At 59.0% G+C, this 18,163-nt stretch overlaps 1 protein-coding gene across 1 annotated transcript; it reads right to left on the bottom strand.

Annotated features, from left to right (window-relative positions):
• Positions 1–16,847: 16,847 nt before the first annotated feature.
• On the bottom strand, positions 16,848–17,082 carry LOC132229177 (keratin-associated protein 8-1). Its single transcript, XM_059685935.1, has one exon. It carries the CDS (start codon positions 17,040–17,042, stop codon positions 16,848–16,850), a length of 195 nt encoding a protein of 64 aa, XP_059541918.1. The 5' UTR covers positions 17,043–17,082.
• Positions 17,083–18,163: the final 1,081 nt, after the last annotated feature.

Consider the following 18,163-nt stretch of genomic DNA (forward strand, 5'->3'; position numbering starts at 1 on the left):
CCACTGTTTCACTGAGAGGACGGAATTCCTCTCCACCTCTGGGTTCTTGATCTTGAACGCTGACCGAAGGCACCTCAGCAAGGGCCACCCGCGCCCACCAGGTGTGTCTGTCTGCACCTGCTCCTGCCTCAGCACCTGCATTAGCCCCACAGAGGTGATCTCATAGCTGCGCTGGCCTCCGTGGGAACAGGGCATCACCACTGCGCCCTCTCACTGTCATCTCACAGGCGCCCACCCTCAGCACCCAGAACACCCAGACACTCTCCAAAGGACGTGGGCGCATCAGAGGGGATGTGTGCACATCCTGTGGGGGTGTTATGCATGCTGGGTTGATGGAAGTGCGGTGGAGAGGCGGGGGGAACTTGTGCACACCTTGGTTTGCAACTGTTGCAGGCGTGGGAGGGTGACAGTGTGCTGGGGGGGTGTTCGCACGCCAGGGGAGGATGTGCACACCGGATGCCTCTGGCTTAGCAGATCTGCAAACCCCCATGGTGTGGCCAGGAGGACGTCAGTCTGGCCCGCCACGGTGGCTGTCCCTGTGATCCTGCACCTTCTGGGCCAGGAGGCGGATCTTGCGCAGCCACTCCTGGGCGCTGATGGCCTGCAGGCGCTACTTCAGCTCAGCCTGCAGGCTCCGCTTGGCGTGCTCACAGCTGTCACCACCACCATGTGGAGAGTACAGGCCGCCCTCCGCCGGCCTGCCTCCTCTGTCCAGAGGCTCTCTGTGCTGCTCACCTGCCCAGAGTGACTGGGGCTGGGCGGAAGCCACGCGTCCTGCCCTGCCCAACCTCAGCTGATCCGCCCCTGTGCGAGCTGCTGCCCCGCCGGGAAGGGTCACGGATCTGGGTCCCGGGACCATGGACAGCCTCAAGCACTGCTCACCGCCTGGCAGGGTCACAGATTGGTCCCAGACTGCGGACAGCCTTGCCCGCTGCCACCCGCCTTCAGTATGCAAATTAGCCGCCATCTTGTTGCTTGAGGATGGGGGTCCCGCTTGGGTGCCTGGCCAGCCTGGATGAGGGGATGATGGCTGTTTGCAGCTGGTCACACCCCCTTCAGGGTGGGGGTCCCCACTGGAGTGCCTGGCTAGCCTGGATGAGGGGATGATGGCTGTTTGCAGCTGGTCACACCCCCTTCAGGGTGGGGGTCCCCACTGGGGTGCCTGGCCAGTCTGGGTGAGGGGCTGAGGGCCATTTTCAGGCTGGCGGGTGACTGAAGCTCCCAACCTCTCCTTTTTTTCTTTTTTCTTTTATTCTGGGATTTATTTACCTTCTATGGCTGTCACTGGAGCTGAGAGCCAGCTTTAGCTCTGAGGCCCAGCTCCAGCTCTGAGACCTCAGCTGCTGAAAGCAGGGATCTGGGTTTGTTTGGCTTCTATAATTGAAACACTGTTGCGATCCTGCTGGCTGAAGTCCGGCTGGCCGAAAGCAGGTTTCTGGGGTTTTGTTTAGCTTCTATATTTGCAACATAGTTGCTTAGACTACAGCTCAGAGGCCAGCAGCGGCAGGCGGGGAACCTTGGCTTCCTCCATCACTGGAGCAAGCAAGCCTCCTGTTCGCTTCAGCTGCCTGGCTGCCGGCCGCCATCTTGGTTGGCAGTTAATTTGCATAGCGCCCTGATTAGCCAATGGGAAGCGTGTCGGAACTATGGTTAATTACCATGTTTGTCTATTATTAGATAGGATGCCTCGGCTGCCAGACATTGGTTTGCCTTCATGGTTTGACTGATGTGAATCCTGCTCTGTAGATTCAAGTACACGGTTTTGTGTGGACATGTTCTGACTCCTTTTGGCTCTACACCTAAGAATTGAACTTCTGGGTTGGAGGGTACCTCAGCTTTAAGATGTCTGAGAAACAGCCAGAAGGTATTCTGAAGCACCTGCCCCATTTTAGGTTCCCACCCGCTCTGCGTGCGGGCCCAGCGCCTCCCAGACAGGGTGGGTGTCTGGCCCTCGGAGACAGCCACGGCCATGGGTGTGAGGTGGCAGCTCACTGGGTGTGCCTGGCATTTCTCGGAGCTCGCGAGGCCAGCCTCTTGGCCAGGGCGGACTGGCCACCCACTTACCGTCTTCAGAGAAATGTCCACGTGCTCAGATCGATGCCCGTTTTCATTGGGCTGTTTGTCTTTGCCGACTGGGTGGCCAGCATTCCGCTCAGATATTCCGGGTAAGTTCCCTCGAAGACACGTGAGGCGCCCGTGTTCCTCCCTCCAGCTCAGGGGCTGTTTCCCCCGCTGGTGGCTTCCGTGTGTGCAGAGGCCTTGCGTTCAAGGTGCTCCCGGCTGTGTTTCTGCTTTTGCTGCTTTTGCTTTTGGTAGAAATAGAAACACACACATTCGCGGCCCCGGGTGTGGCGTCATGCGTACACACGTTCGGTGCCTGAGTGACTCAGCTGTGAGACCCATTGCTTACAGGAACAGAGAGTGTGAAGCACCAAGAGAACTCCCTCTGGCGTTTCGCCTTTAATATGCCTTTTTTTTTTTCATTCACATGCAGAATTTCATTTTATCTTTTCCAAGATCTGGGCTCACTCGCCCGAAGCGTTTCCTGTCCAGGTTCCCCGAAGGGTGAGCTTCATTTCAAGTGTGAAAACGGGCATGAGCCAGGGAAGCGGTGAGAACAGACGTCCTCGGGTACGAGGGAGCCTCGCAGTTTGTCTCCTAAGGGACTCGCCACACTACCAGCCACAGCCCTGCTCGCGCGGTAACTGGGCTCCAGGGCAGGGCAGGTGACAGGACTTGATGAGCACAGTCATGTTTTTATTTTTTAAAATATGTTTTCATTGATTTCAGAGAGAAAGGGAGAGAGAGATAGAAGCATCCATGATGACAGAGAATCACTGATCGGCTGCCTCCTGCACTCCCCACACTGGGGATCGAACCCACAACCCAGGCACGTGCCCTGACCGGGAATCCAACCCTGACCTCCTGGTTCATAGCTCAACGCTCAACCACTGAGCCAGGCTGGCTGGGCCACAGCCGTATCTTCGTGTGTTACAGGAGAGCAACGCCTGTGATTCTTACAAACACTGTGGTAGCGAGGAAGCAATCATTGTTCCACACTGTAACCCAGGCCAAGCGGAGATTTCTCAGGTAACACTGCTCTCTAGCGCCTGGGATGTAGAATTGAGCACCTGAGACACTGAAGACTCAGAGCAGAGACCCAGACCATGTGAGCCCCGCTGTCTGGCCTGGGCCCCCGGGGCTTCTGTGTCCCGCTCCCCAGGTCACAGGGCAGTTCTGCGGGAACACACGGCTCTATGAGGCCGGGCCCCTACGTGGTGCGAAGGACCACAACCTCTTTCGCAAACACCAGCACAGGAATGTCTTGGGAGGTGGTTTCAATGCCGCTGCTGAAACGGGCTGGTCTGTGAGCTCAGCAAGCAGGGGCATGGCTGCCGCAGTTGACGGAGCAGAGCAGATGCATAAATGCTGACGTGCCCAAGTGTTGGGGACTCTGCCCTGAGGCTGAGAATAAGCTGCAATGTCAGGGGGCCCCCCCGCCCCTGTGACGAAGGAAGCTGGCAGGAAAACACCCCCATCTCCTCGAAACCCATCCAGGTACAAGGAGAGGCATCAACGCTTTGAACGCCAGAAATTAGCAGCAGGACGGCCAACAGCTTTGGGAATAAGATGGTCCATAGAGAGCAACCGCAGCCATTGCTGGACCCACAGCCACAGGATGGCCCACGGCCACAGGATGGACCACAGCCACGGATGGCCCACGGCCACGGGATGGACCACGGCCACGGATGGCCCACGGCCACGGGATGGACCACGGCCACAGGATGCATCTCACATGTGCTGTTTCAGCAGCGATGGCGGGATCATGGTGCGGCCACAGCGGGGCCTCCAGGGAGCATGTGCTCGGCTGGCTGGTGCGATGCTAGCATGGCCACTGCTCGCTCCCTGATGGGGCACTTGGCATAATAAACCAGATCAGTGTCCTGTTATCCGTGACTTGAGGGCCAGCCTGCAGGTCAAAGCCAAGCTCAGACATGACCGCTTGGCTGAATGTGGACAAGGCCCCTCTCTCCCAGCTGCTTCCTCTGTCCTGGGGACAGTGGTGTGAGGCCAGGACTGAGTACGCTGATACGCAGGGAGCGTGAGAACAGTGCCTGGAGGTGGGGGTGATCGCATTAAGTGTTAACTCTGGCTGGGAGGGCACATGTTAAATTATGCATTCAGAGGGAGAGTGGGAGAGGGTGCGAAGGAGGGAGGGAGAGAGAGGGGGAAGGGAGAGAGAGAGAGAGAGAGAGAGAGAGAGAGAGAGAGAGAGAGAAGAAAAACGCGGCCTCATGGCCGCAGGCACTTCAGTGTAAAACAAATATGAAACCGAGAACCGACTGAGCAGCCTGTTGGAGTGTCCGTGGCGTTGGGGGCAGAGAGTGCCTGCAGCGGGCCTGGGGCTGCAGATCTTCCAGGAGGAAACGGTTATTAGCTTCGCTCCTGTTCCCGGAGGCGACGTGCAGGCTAGCATTTCACACAAATGCTAACGGTTGGACTTGCCTGTTAGCTTAGCCGTCATGGGCGGACGAACAGGTGCCCTTAGAGCGCTCTGGGGTGAGACAGATAGAAATACGTTTCTGTAAATATTGGGTCGTTTTCAATTAAGAGCTTCGTGCATTATTTCATTTCTGAAAGAGAAAAGCAGAAACTGAAAGACACTTTCCCCGGGATTCCAAAGGCCCTCGGGAAATGGGAGATGAACTGAGTCCTTTCCCAGCAGCGTCCCCTCGCGGATACAGCCGCCTGCTCAGCCCCGGGCGGCAGCGCTCAGGCGTGTCTGTCCCACGGCCTGGCACGGGCTGCCCTGTCATAAGCGTGACAGGCTGAGCCATGAGCAGAGCGTGGGCTTAAGCCACTCGTTCTAAAGGCAACAGAGGGCTGGGAACAGTTCACCCGTGTGGGTCTCCTGTGAGGATGGCCGCGGGCAGGTGAGAGCGCATGACCCTGACTGGCAGCCACGCGTGACCATCGAACACGTCACACGCGTCTTCCCACAGGAGAGCCGGGCCAGGCCTGCATCCGGGGCCACGGGCGGGAGGCCCCAGGGACCAGGCTCAGTGGCTCCCCGGGGTTCAATTCCCGGCAGAGAAGTCAGCTGTGCCAGGAAACAGCCAAGTCACAGCCCTTAGAGCAGCGGTTCTCAACCTGTGGGTCACGAGCCCTTTGGGGGTCGAACGACCCTTTCACAGGGGTCGCCTAAGACCATCGGAAAACACATATATAATTACATATTGTTTTTGTGATGAATCACTATGCTTTCATTATGTTCAATTTGTAACAACGAAATTGGGGGTCACCACAACATGAGGAACCGTATTAAAGGGCCTCGGCATTAGGAAGGTTGAGAACCACTGTGCTAGAGCAAACGTTTCAGAAATCGCACCCCCTTAGCGGATGCTCCCCAGACTGTGAGGCCGGCCATGAGAAGATGCCTGGGCCGTCCTTGGAGATCGAGCCCCAGCCGGTGTGGCTCAGTGGGTAGAGCGTGGGCTCAGGGACTGAAGGGCCCCGGGTTCGATTCCAGTCAAGGGCATGTGCATGGTTTGCGGGCTCATCCCCAGTGGGGGGTGGGGGGGGCGTGCAGGAGGCAGCCGATCCATGATTCTCTCTCATGGATGGTTCTGACTCTCATCTCTCTCCCTTCCTCTCTGTAAAAAAAAAAAAAAAAATCAATACAATATATTTTTTTAAAAATGCAGGAGATTGGAAAGCGCTTCCCGGAGGCTGTGTCACAGCAGATGGGCCTGGACGAGACCCGGTTTGGCTGCAGCGCGTCCAGGGAGCAGGGGCCCCGGGGAGGCAGGAAGCCAGGGAGCTCCCGCCCGAAGGCCGCGCTGCCCCAGGCCCAGCGGGTCACAAGGACCTCAGGACAATCCCTGTGCTTCCCTGAGAGAGAGGCCGCCCGACTCAACGACTCCCCGACTCCCCGACGCCCCCACTCCCTGACTCCCCGACTCCCCGACTCTCCAGACTCCCCGACTCCCCGACTCCCCGACTCTTTGCAGCCCAGGGAGCAAAGGCCAAGCCACCTCCACCCGCAGCGTCCAACTCCTGAGCGTCCCCCCTTCATCCAGAGTCTGTCCTGCGCCTCCAGAGCCCTGACATCACCGAGGTGGGGGCAGGGGCGGGGGCAGGGGCGGGGGGGGGGGGCGATGGTCCCCGCCAGGGACCTGTCTGCCCCACAAGGCCCCGCCCTGGGCGAGTCCCAACAGGAACCCCAACCCCAACCCCAACCGCCCTTATCTCAGCGCCAGGCCCCAGGCAAGCCCGGCTCCGGCTCCTGTGAAGTCTTTGCAGACAAACCAGCAGCACTTCCCGTTTTTCAGGGTTTCACAGCGAGCGCACCTGGGCCCTCCGCCAGGCAATTGAAACTATGGGTTCCACATCACAGAGAATCATTGATCACTGCCTCCTGCACGCCCCCTACTGGGGATGGAGCCCACAACCCAGACACGTGCCCTTGACCAGAACGGAACCAGGACCCTTCAGCACACAAGCCGACGCTCTATCCGCTGAACCACACCCGCGAGGGCCGCTGCCCATCTATGGAACATGCCAGCTCCTACCTGGGCTCTATCCCAGGAGCTGTCCTTGTTTTCTTCAAAGTTCCTTCACCACGTGACCAGGCACCTTATGTATTATACCCCTTCCCCTCATGCTGAGCATAAGCTCACCCAGGGCTGCGATTGTTTTACTTATCATTTTATTTTAACCTTTATCCAGAAAGGGATTACATGTCCCCATTTCCGCACTGACTCTCCCAGTGCCGTCATTTTCTGGGGAATAGCCATGAGCACGTTTCCAAACGAAGGCGTGGAAATAATGGCTCCTGGGTGACCACGGTGAGGGGTGGGCCTGAAACCTGAGCCTTAAGCACAGGAGGGACTGCAGGTGAGGGAGTGTGTGCACAGGAAGGAATACAGGTGAGGGAGCGTGTGCACAGGAGGGACGACAGGTGAGGGAGCATGTGCACAGGAGGGACTACAGGTGAGGGAGCGTGTGCACAGGAGGGACTACAGGTGAGGGAGTGTGTGCACAGGAGGGAATGCAGGTGAGGGAGTGTGTGCACAGGAGGGACTACATGTGATGGAGTGTGTGCACAAGAGGGAGCACATGTGAGGGAGTGTGTGCACAGGAGGGACTGCAGGTGAGGGAGGGTGTGCACAAGAGGGACTGCAGGTGAGGGAGCGTGTGCACAGGAGGAACTACAGATGAGGGAGGGTGTGCACAGGAGGGACGACAGGTGAGGGAGCGTGTGCACAGAGGCACTACAGGTGAGGGAGCGTGTGCACAGGAGGGACGACAGGTGAGGGAGCGTGTGCACAGAGGCACTACAGGTGAGGGAGCGTGTGCACAGGAGGGACTACAGATGAGGGAGGGTGTGCACAGGAGGGACGACAGGTGAGGGAGTGTGTGCACAGGAGGGACCACAGGTGAGGGAGTGTGTGCACAGGAGGGACTACAGGTGAGGGAGCGTGTGCACAGGAGGGACCACAGGTGAGGGAGCGTGTGCACAGGAGGGACCACAGGTGAGGGAGTGTGTGCACAGGAGGGACGACAGGTGAGGGAGCGTGTGCCCAGGAGGGACGACAGGTGAGGGAGCGTGTGCCCAGGAGGGACGACAGGTGAGGGAGTGTGTGCCCAGGAGGGACGACAGGTGAGGGAGTGTGTGCACAGGAGGGACGACAGGTGAGGGAGGGTGTGCACAGGAGGGACCACAGGTGAGGGAGGGTGTGCACAGGAGGGACCACAGGTGAGGGAGCGTGTGCCCAGGAGGGACGACAGGTGAGGGAGCGTGTGCCCAGGAGGGACGACAGGTGAGGGAGCGTGTGCACAGGAGGGAATACAGGTGAGGGAGCGTGTGCACAGGAGGGACCACAGGTGAGGGAGCGTGTGCCCAGGAGGGACGACAGGTGAGGGAGCGTGTGCACAGGAGGGACGACAGGTGAGGGAGTGTGTGCATAGGAGGGACTGCAGGTGAGGGAGCGTGTGCACAGGAGGCACTGCAGGTGAGGGAGCGTGTGCACAGGAGGGACTACAGGTGAGGGAGCGTGTGCACAGGAGGAACTACAGGTGAGGGAGCGTGTGCACAGGAGGAACTACAGGTGAGGGAGCGTGTGCACAGGAGGGACGACAGGTGAGGGAGTGTGTGCACAGGAGGGACTGCAGGTGAGGGAGCGTGTGCACAGGAGGCACTACAGGTGAGGGAGCGTGTGCACAGGAGGCACTACAGGTGAGGGAGCGTGTGCACAGGAGGAACTACAGGTGAGGGAGGGTGTGCATAGGAGGGACTGCAGGTGAGGGAGCGTGTGCACAGGAGGGACTACAGGTGAGGGAGCGTGTGCACAGGAGGGACGACAGGTGAGGGAGTGTGTGCACAGGAGGGAATACAGGTGAGGGAGCGTGTGCACAGGAGGGAATACAGGTGAGGGAGCGTGTGCACAGGAGGGACTACAGGTGAGAGAGCATGTGCACAGGAGGGACTACAGGTAAGGGAGGGTGTGCACAGGAGGGAATACAGGTGAGGGAGCGTGTGCACAGGAGGGACTACAGGTGAGGGAGCGTGTGCACAGGAGGGACTACAGGTGAGAGAGCATGTGCACAGGAGGGACCACAGGTGAGGGAGCGTGTGCACAGGAGGGACGACAGGTGAGGGAGCGTGTGCACAGGAGGGACGACAGGTGAGGGAGGGTGTGCACAGGAGGGACCACAGGTGAGGGAGCGTGTGCCCAGGAGGGACGACAGGTGAGGGAGGGTGTGCACAGGAGGGACTACAGGTGAGGGAGGGTGTGCACAGGAGGGAATACAGGTGAGGGCCCTCTCTCTTGGGGCGTCTGGAGGCGCCACGAGGGCTTTATAGGGACGCGCCTCCTTCGACCTCTGAAGCCGGAATTGTCTCCTCGACTCCCGGGTCTCATAGAAGGAAGACACCTGGCGATGGTTGCAGGAGCCGGAGCCTGACGGCCTGCCGGTCACAGAGGACCCTCCTGTCGGCCGGTACCCGGGAGGAGGAGCTCCTGTCCGTCTTCAAAGTCTTTGGTGACATCAGACTCCTGTTCAGACTTCGCAACAACACAAACCTGGCTGGTGGCGACACCAAACCACGAATTTACTGAACTCCCCACCCTCCTCACGCCCTCACCTGGGCTGCAGGGTGAGATATTAAAGGGCTCGCAGATCTAACAAACCTTTAAAACGAGGAGCAGAGGCAGAGCAAGCCTCAATCAGCAGCGATGCAGGCAGCCACCCGCCATAATTACAGAGCTGAGAGGACGCGGTCTGGGAAGGGGGGTGGGATTCCAGCGGGCTCAGGCATCGGACGGTCATCGGACGGTCGGGTCAGAGAACTAAACTGCACGGTGGGTGTTAGGACCAAGCAGAGTGCAGCTCATCACCGGTGGCAAAGGAAAGTCCTCTTTACAATATAAATTACAAAACACACGTGGACGAAGCAGGAACACTGAGCGCTGAGATGGGTTCAAACATCACCCAGGACGCTGGTCAAGACAGAGGCTGACTGGGCTCAGGGCGGGGGTGGACCAAGGAGCAGGTGGGAGCCGGTGGGTGGGAAATGGCTGAGAGGAGGCCTTGGGGGAAGGGCTGGGTTCAGGCTAAACCAGTGGTGCCCAGCCTGCTTCTGGCCACGCCCCCCGAGCATCTCTAACATCCTGGTGCCCCTGTGACGCAGAATCCTTATTCCTCAAAAAGTGACTCCTGTTCACATGGAGGGAGCCTAAAAGGCCGTGAACTTGGTCTAGACAAGCTTCCAAAGAACCTGGCAGCCACGAAAGAAAAATAAAAGAACGAAAGGACAGTCGAGGACCGAGGAAGAAATCACTAAGAAATTTTTTAAAAAATAATAATATGCAGTGACATGAAAAAAATAGCAAATTAAGTTTCAAAACATATAATAGAGAACTGAAATGCATAAATATGTTGCAATATCTACAATAACAAAAGCATAATGTGCTACTCAGACCGGAAGCCCTTCTGGGCGACCTTCTGGACAAAGCCGGGGCTGCAAGGGAAGCGTGGTCCCCTGGGGCCTGTCAGCAGCCAGAGGGAAGCCGGTGCCGGCAGCCGGGGAAGGGAGGCCTGCTCTTGCACGGATTTCGTGCACCGGGCCTCTGGTACATTTATATGCTGTATGTGAGGCGCCTAGAACCATAAGAAATGCAAAAAATGTGCAGTTAATAACGCCTTCTCCAACTGCCCCCTCAAACAGCACATTGCCCCCCTGTGGGTGCCCCACGTTGGGAACCACCGGGCTAAACCAACGTAACAGGAATCTCATGGAGGCACCGGCATCACCTGGGAGATGGCGGAGGAGGAAGAACCTGACGGGATGGGTGGCAGGGATGGGAGTCCCGGTGGAGCTGCCTCAGCGGGTTTCTCACCACATTAGACGACGTGGAGACACATGGACGCGCAGCCTGGCTGGGAGCTCGGAGCCCGGCTGGGTGAGGTCAGGGGAGCAAGCCTCTCTCCCTCCCGTTCCCCCTCCTTCGCCAGCTCTGCCTCTGCCCTGGGTGCGCCTTCCTCCTCCTCCTGAGGCGAGCACGCGAGTCATTCTGGACACGGACGGAGACGTGTGCTGAGCACGCCCCCCACTGCCCACTGAGCACAGCGCAGGGGTGTCCCTGGGCTGGAGGGATGGCATCACAGCGGGGCTGCTGGAATCCTGCCCAAGGCCCCTCGGCCCCTCCCCCACCACGGGACTGTGTCTGGGCTCAGCGTCCACGCAGTCAGACTCTCCCGGGGCCACAAAAACCCAAACCACGGAGTGCAAGGCGCGCACTGCCGTCTTTGTTTTAATTTGGAAAAAAAACATGACATTGTCTTTTCCTTTATGACGTGTTCGCTGGGGGCGCCGTGTCAGCCCGATGCTGTGCTTTATTGGGGGGACAAGAGGTGAGCAGGAAGGCCGGGGTCCCCTCGTGCTGCACAGGGACCTCGGGGGTGAGGCGGAGTCTCCCTGCTCGGCAGCAGGCGGCACGGGCTCAGCGTCAGACCCGCCGGGATTGTAAACCCTCCCTCTCCCGCTCGGCGACCACGACTGTCTTTGAACTTCCCAGTTCCAGCTTCCTCGTGTGTAAAATCAGGTCATAGAACCTGGAATAGAACCAACCTCCTGAGGCTGTTAAGAGGATTAATGACCTACGACAAGCCCAGAAACACATTAAATATTAGTTCTTGGGCATAATTATGTTTATCGTTGAAATGACTGAAAAATCGCGTTGGGATGCAATGGAAATGATGGCCGACTTAGGCTCTCGAGGACAGCCGCTGCGAGAGGTGTTCAGGGCCACAGAGGAGCCACGGGAAGAAAACACATGCTTGCCAAACATGTGGCTCCAAAGTTTGGGGAGTTGGTTGGTCGGTTAGTTGGTGGGTTGTTTGGACAGTCGGTCGGTCGGTTGGTCGGTCGTTTGGACAGTCGGTCGGTCGGTTGGTCGGTGTTAAGTGAGATTTACTTGTACCTAAGCCACCAGGAAGCCATGAGTTGGACAGTCCACTGGGCATCCATTGTCACACTTTGGGTGGCTCTGAGAAAAGCCACCCATTGGCTGAAAGAGGATTATGGGAAATCAAACATCACAGCCACGGGTATGATGCATTTGCGGGTTCTGCTCTGCTTCCTCCTGGCAACAGAGGGAGCCAACCTTCTCTGAGTAAATAAATATGTGGTTTTTAATTGATTGTAGAGAGCAAGGGAGAGGGGGAGAGAGAAACACCGACGTGAGAGAGAATTGCAGATGGGTTGCCTCCTGCACGCCCTCCACTGGGGATCAAGCCGGCAACCTCCCATGTACGGAACGATGCTCAACCGACTGCGCCACACCGGCAGGGCCAACCGTCTTTGAATGAGAAGAAATACCTTTTTCGTTGTCACCGAAAGCTCTTTCCAGGTGTGGAAGGCAGGGCTCGTGTGCGTCTCTGGAAAGGAAGGTCTATTGCAACGGGGATTTCTCCTGCTGGGCTGCGCCGCTCTTGAACACTCTTCTTGCTGAGAAAAGCCTCATTAATCTACCTGGGATTGACCCGGTCTCAGCCAGGCCTGTGGGGACGGAAGGACAGCTGTGGTCCTCTAGGGAGTAGGACACTCCAGGGCAGGGATACAGAAGCAAAAGAGAAGAAAGTGCAGGCAGAGGCGAAGGGGCAGGAGGCCCTGGCCGGGTGGCTCTGTTGGTTGAAGCATCATCTGTTCACCAAAAGGGTTGTTGGTTCAATTCCCGGTCGGCACGTACAGGAGGCACCAGCCTCTCCCTCTCTCTGTCTTCCTCAAAAAAAAAATCAATAAACATGTCATATCCTCAGGTGAGGATAAAAAATTTTTAAAAGAAAATGGGGAGGAGGACACTCATTTCACCATTTCCCGTGGCAGGGACGGGGTGAGGATGGCATAGTCCTTCTCATGCGTTAGACTCGCGCGGCTCTGTGTCTTCCCATGCGGATTTCCATGATTGCGTGGCCAGAAACTTCACTGGGAAATGGCATCACACCCCCGGTGACACACTTCCCAGCCGACCCTGTGGCAGAGGGCAGAGGGCAGAGGTTAGAGGCCTTCAGACGCCTTAGGGGAACCTGGGGAACGCTCCCAGGGCGGCACAAACTCGGTTTCTGGTGAGTTCTCCGTGAGAAAGTCTTTGTCGTTAAACCTCTGCTGTGAGCCAAACGGGCAAATGGAATTCGCGTCCGTGCATTCGGCCGTGATGGTGAGTCATCGGGCACCGGGACGCCAGGCAATTAGAGAGGCTCGCGAGTGGCCGAACGCCAGGCGGTGAGCGTGAGTGAAGGGCAGCGCGTCGCTGACACCCGGGACGGGGAACGTTAAAATAAACTCATCAGGAACCTCGCAGCCCGAGGTCCCTCCTCTACCCGGGGCTGTTGGTTATGGAGGCAAGTCTTTCAGAGACGAGCAAGCAGAGCAGACCTGGCACTGCCCCCTGGATCCAGGGGAGGCTGGGCAGGGGAGGGGAGGCTGGGCAGGGGAGGGGGGGAGGCTGGGCAGGGTGATTCTGTCTGGCACCAGGTGGTCACAGCCCCGTAGCTCAGGAAGGTACTCAGAACATCCCCAGCCAGGCCTTTCTCGCAGGAAACCCCCCTGAGCCCCCCAACACGGAGGAAGAACGCCTCTCTCCGTCGCTCTCCTTCTCTCTAAGACGCCTTTACTCTTCAAATCACCTTTCTCAGCTCCAGGGCTCTATCCACGGGAGAGCTTGAATATGCAGCTTCCTGTTCAGGTGACCAGACGACATGAGCAATGAACGAGGAAGGAGGGAAGAAAGACGACACTTCCCTTGGTGCCTGACCGTCGGAGCTGCGTCCCAGTCAGGCGGCGCGGGCACCTGGCTCCCACCCAAGACGGCTGAGGCCCAGGAGAGTGACGCGAGGTCGGCAAAGGGCTGCTCACCCGCCTCTCCTGCCGACGGAGCAGTCGGATGGCATCATGATGCCTGAGTGTCTAGGAAGGCGGACCTGCCATTACACACGGATGCCTGGCCCCGCCCCCTGCAGCACCGACTGCTCCTCCTCTCCCGTCGTCCTTTCATCCATCACATGTGTCCGTTCTGGTTTCATTTCTCGGAATCCTCCAAGTAAGACGATCTCTGTTCCGAGGTCCGGAATGAATGAGGAGGCTGAGAAGGACGGGAACGGAACCCCGTGCATCAAGGACCAGTCATTGCTAAATCGACGGCGCGTGGGCACATGACTCACGGAGATTTGTTGCTGCTCTTAATCCTCACCTGAGGGTGTAGTTCCTATTGATTTTTAGAGAGAGTGGACGGGAGGGAGGGAGGGAGGGAGGGGGAGAGAACATCCGTGCGAGGCTGACGCAGCCATGGGTTGCCTGCGGCATGCACCCCGACCGGGGCCAGGGATTGAACCTGCAACCCAGGGGTGTGTCCTGGACCAGGAGTCAAGCCCGGGACCCTTAGGTGTGCGGGCCAGGGCTCTAAGCACTGAGCCACCAGCCAGGGCCAGGTTGGTTGGTTTGTTGGCACACAAATCCCAGACCCCAGAGAAAACCTCCTCCTCAGCATTCCCCAGGCGCGTGCGGTTAAAGGTCGCCGAATGGCACCACGTGGCGTGGGAGAACGTGGGTTCATGGATAACACGCTGCTTCCTCCGAGCAGAGCCCGGCGAACCCTCCAGCTGGTGTCGGGGAGGGAGGCCCAGCACAGGGTCGCCCCTCGGACATCTCTGCGGGGAGACGTCCCCTCCTCTGCCGGCCTTGCTGAGATGCCGGCAATTTTCCTTCCGGGACTCAGCGTCCTGGGAAACGCAGTGTCCATGTGTGGAACCCTGGGCGTCTTCTGGAACTTAGATTCCTGGTGTCTCCATGCAAGTGACAAGATGTCCCTCTTTTTAAAATAATCATAAGGGAAATTGTTATAAAATAGAATACTTTCTGAATCTTTTGTTGTGAGTTTTTATGACTGCATGATAGTCCATGTGGGTCTACACGTCTTTCTCACCCGCTCACCTGCCTGTGGACACGCTTCTGCAAGTCACGCTGAGCCTGGGGCGCAGACACCCTCGCGTGTGACCTCAGTCCTTTGGGCAAGTCCTTGGAGGAGGGGCAGCCGGGTCATCGGACAGACCTTTCCTTCACGTTTCGAGAAACCTCCGTCCCGGCTTCTGTCCGCGTCTGAGCCCATTCACGTTCCCACCAACCGCGGAGGAGGGCCCTGGCCGGCACTGACGTCTGTCGGTCAGGTGGGTGGCGCCTCACTGAGGCTGCGGTTGGCATTCCCGGGGACTCGGGTGGCGAGCGCCTCTTCATGGGCCTGGAAAGGGTCCTCGGTGAGGTGGCGGGCGTGCCCGTGAGCGTGGCCGTGGGAGTCACTCACGGTGTCCACACGCCTCACGTCATCCTGGTGTCCTAAGTGCGTGCGATCCTTATTTGGCAATCAGGCCGCAGCGGAGGTGGAAAGACATGCGGATCTCTGGGCCGTGTTCACACGTGCCCGCCAGAGTTCCCGGGGGGAGGGGGCATGAGCGTGGGCGCGTTCAGCTGCCGCCGGCTGACCTCCTGCCGCCACGGCTGCGGGCAGGGAGGGCGGGCTAGATGCCCTCTGGGGGCTGTTCAAGCACAAACGGTCGGGCGTGGTTGTGGCTCGGACGCCTAACCACACACCTGCCAGGCCCGGCCCCCGTCCGTCCTGCCCTGCTCCGGCCGCACGCTGACGGGGCCGCGTTCTCACAGCAGGGAGCCCGCCGGAGGGTCAAGCCGGAGACTCGGCTGTGCCAACCGCCTCCTGGGGAAGGGTCTGAGCAGATCCGTGAGCAGACGCTCTAACAGTAAGACCCCCACTGGGTGGGAGGAGGGAGAAAGCACCTTCCACCAGGACTCCCCAAGTCCCCTTCGCACTTTCAGCTGCGAGGAGATGGCACACAGTGTAGCCCCGGGCAGACGCCATAGAGGCGCGGCTGAGCCGATCCCCCATCGCTGCGCATAACCCCCCGCCCCCCCACCCCCCCGTCGCTGTGCACACAATGTTTTCCACAGGCGGACGGCGACCTCCTTACTTGGCTCATGAAGACGTGTTGCTCCCGTCTCTGAAATCACGCACAGAAAGGCTGAGCAGCTGCAGAACCTGTCACGGGGGCTGCCGTCCTCCTCGGGCCCGTGAGGAGGTGCTCCCGACCGGTAAGGGGTGCAGCTCACCCCCTGGGGGGCCCGCAGAGAGGAAGGGCACCCGCCTGGTGCGCAGCCTGAGGCGGACGGCGTAGGTGGTGTGACACGGGGTTGCCCGCCCCCCGTGACCCGCAGGCCCCCCCACCTGCCTGGGCTGGTCTGTGGCTGAGGCCCGAACGCTTACGCGGAAGACACGGTCCTCTTCCCGGGCAGGGCCCCTGGGGGGGACGCTGAGGTCGGTAGTCTGAGGTCATCACCTGTCCTCCGCCCGCCTGCACGCACGTGGAAATGACTGAAAAGGCGGGGGGGGGGGGGATCAGCCGATGAACGTGTGTGCATATATGCACAACCCGTGGACACAGGCAGTGGGGAGGTGAGGGCCTGGGGGGGCGGGCGCTGGAAGAGGTCAATGGGGAAGGGGAGCCTATGCCCCCCATCGGGTGCTCCTGGGAGGAGGGGGTGCGAGGGAGGAGGGCCGCCTGGCGGTGGGCGCTGTGCCCTGGCGCCCCGTTGGCAGGATCCACCGCCTTCAGGGCAGGGAAACACAAGCCCCTCCTCCTGCTTGTCACTCAGGATCGGGGAGTCTTTCCTTTCTCGCTGCTTTTTTTTTAAATGTGTTGTTTTTAATTTTTTAAAATATATTTTTACTGATTTCAGAGAAGAAGGGAGAGGGGGAGAGGGAGAAACATCAATGATGAGAGAGAATCATTTGATCGGCTGCCTCCTGCACACCCCACACTGGGGATCGAGCCCACAACCCAGGCCTGTGCCCTTGACCCAGAATCAAACCCAGACCCTTCAGCCCACAGACCGACGCTCTATCCACTGGGCCACACCAGCCAGGGCTCTGGCTGCTTCTACCACGGCATCGCCCGCCTCCCCACCCCACCGACAGAAGGCGTGCACCCCCAGAAACGAAATCCACTCGGGGAGGGTGCTCTGCGGAGTCAGACAGGTTTATTGAGGCTGTGACGGGCCCACCCGCGCCCTGAGACGGCAGGCGGGGTGGGGCTGGGGGGACACCCAGAGGGAAGACAGGTGAGGGGGTCAGGCTTCTGGAAAGGTCCGGACAGGCCCCCCCAGGCGGGGAGCTGCCGGCAGCCCCTGGCGTTCATCTCCGTCCCGGGGTCCTGGTCGGCGGGCGAGCGAGGGGGCGGGAGCTGGTGGCGGGGCTGGAGCCGGTGGCGGGGCCGGGCCCTCAGTACAGGCCGTAGGGCCAGTACCGCCGGTAGCTGAGGCAGCCGCCGTAGCCGTAGCCGCAGCCGTAGCCCACGGGCGAGTAGGTGCTGCCGTAGCCGCAGCCCACGCTGTAGCCCAGGGGGTACCCGTAGCTGCCCCAGTAGCAGCCGGGGAAGACGGCGCCCGAGAAGTTGCCGAAGTTGCCGCAGTTCATGCTGTCCGTCTGGCTGGCCGTCTGGCTGTCTGTCGGTGGAGCTGGGAGAGGAGGCTGTGCTGTGTGCCGGCTGCCGGCCGCCGCCCTTATATCCCCCGGCGGGCGGGCGGGGCGGGCACCAGCCGCTCGTGTTCACGCTGACACCAATTTGCGTCCAGGAAGCTCGTTAACTGCTTTGCTCCTGCTCAGATGTCCTTCCAGCTGCGGGGACCCTCCTGGTGCGTGCCTCCCAGGCCCCTTCCCTGGAGCAGGCCTGGCAGGGCCCGCGGGGTCCTGGGCAGAGATGAGGCACAGACACGCGTGGCATCAAGGCGCCCTGTGGGCAGCGCTGACCCCCGAGGTCGTACCTGTTCCCAGCCTCCTGCTCCAGAAAGTCCACAGCGACACGCAGAGGAATTCCACGAGCAGATGCTGAATAAACTGTCCGTGAAGTCAGACACCCACAGGGCGTCCGTCTCAGACCCGGGTCCCGGGGTCACTGGGTGAAGCATTCCCTGCCGGGTGAGGGTTCTCACGGACGGGGACGGGAGATCTGACTGGGTGGGGGGCACACGGGGCCGCATCCAGACCTCGTAACACAGAAACCCACACCTGACCCCTGTCAGGTCCTGTGGGCTGGCGTCACCCCGAAACATTTAATAAACAAGAATTAAGAATTCTCTGGGGGCAGCGGACGGGGCCAAGGCCCCGGGCTCATCAGAAAGACGCCTTTTATTTTATTTTTGATTTCTCTGCTTACAGTCACCCTGTTCGGGAAACTGGTTAAACGTTTACCTCGTTACCGACCTCCCTGATGACCTCCGGCATCACCCTTCCACCCACTGCCCAGACGAGCAAGCTCATCATTGTAAAGAAATTAAAAATGTTTTAAATGCAATTTGCAAACTGATCCTAGACATGAATTATCAAACGACTATGATTTGTTGGTCTGATACACATTTTGAAGTAAATATTGAAAATAATAACATAAAAACACATGTGAAATTTTACCCTAAAAAAATATATATGTATATTCTATATAATAAAGAGGTAATATGCAAATTAACCCTCACACCCTCACAAGATGACTGCCTACGACCAGGCTGGCAGGGGGGTTAGTGAGGGACAACCAAACGACTGAA

This window comes from Myotis daubentonii, chromosome 3, assembly GCF_963259705.1.
Source record: "Myotis daubentonii chromosome 3, mMyoDau2.1, whole genome shotgun sequence".
In the NCBI taxonomy this organism is placed as follows: Eukaryota; Metazoa; Chordata; class Mammalia; order Chiroptera; family Vespertilionidae; genus Myotis; species Myotis daubentonii.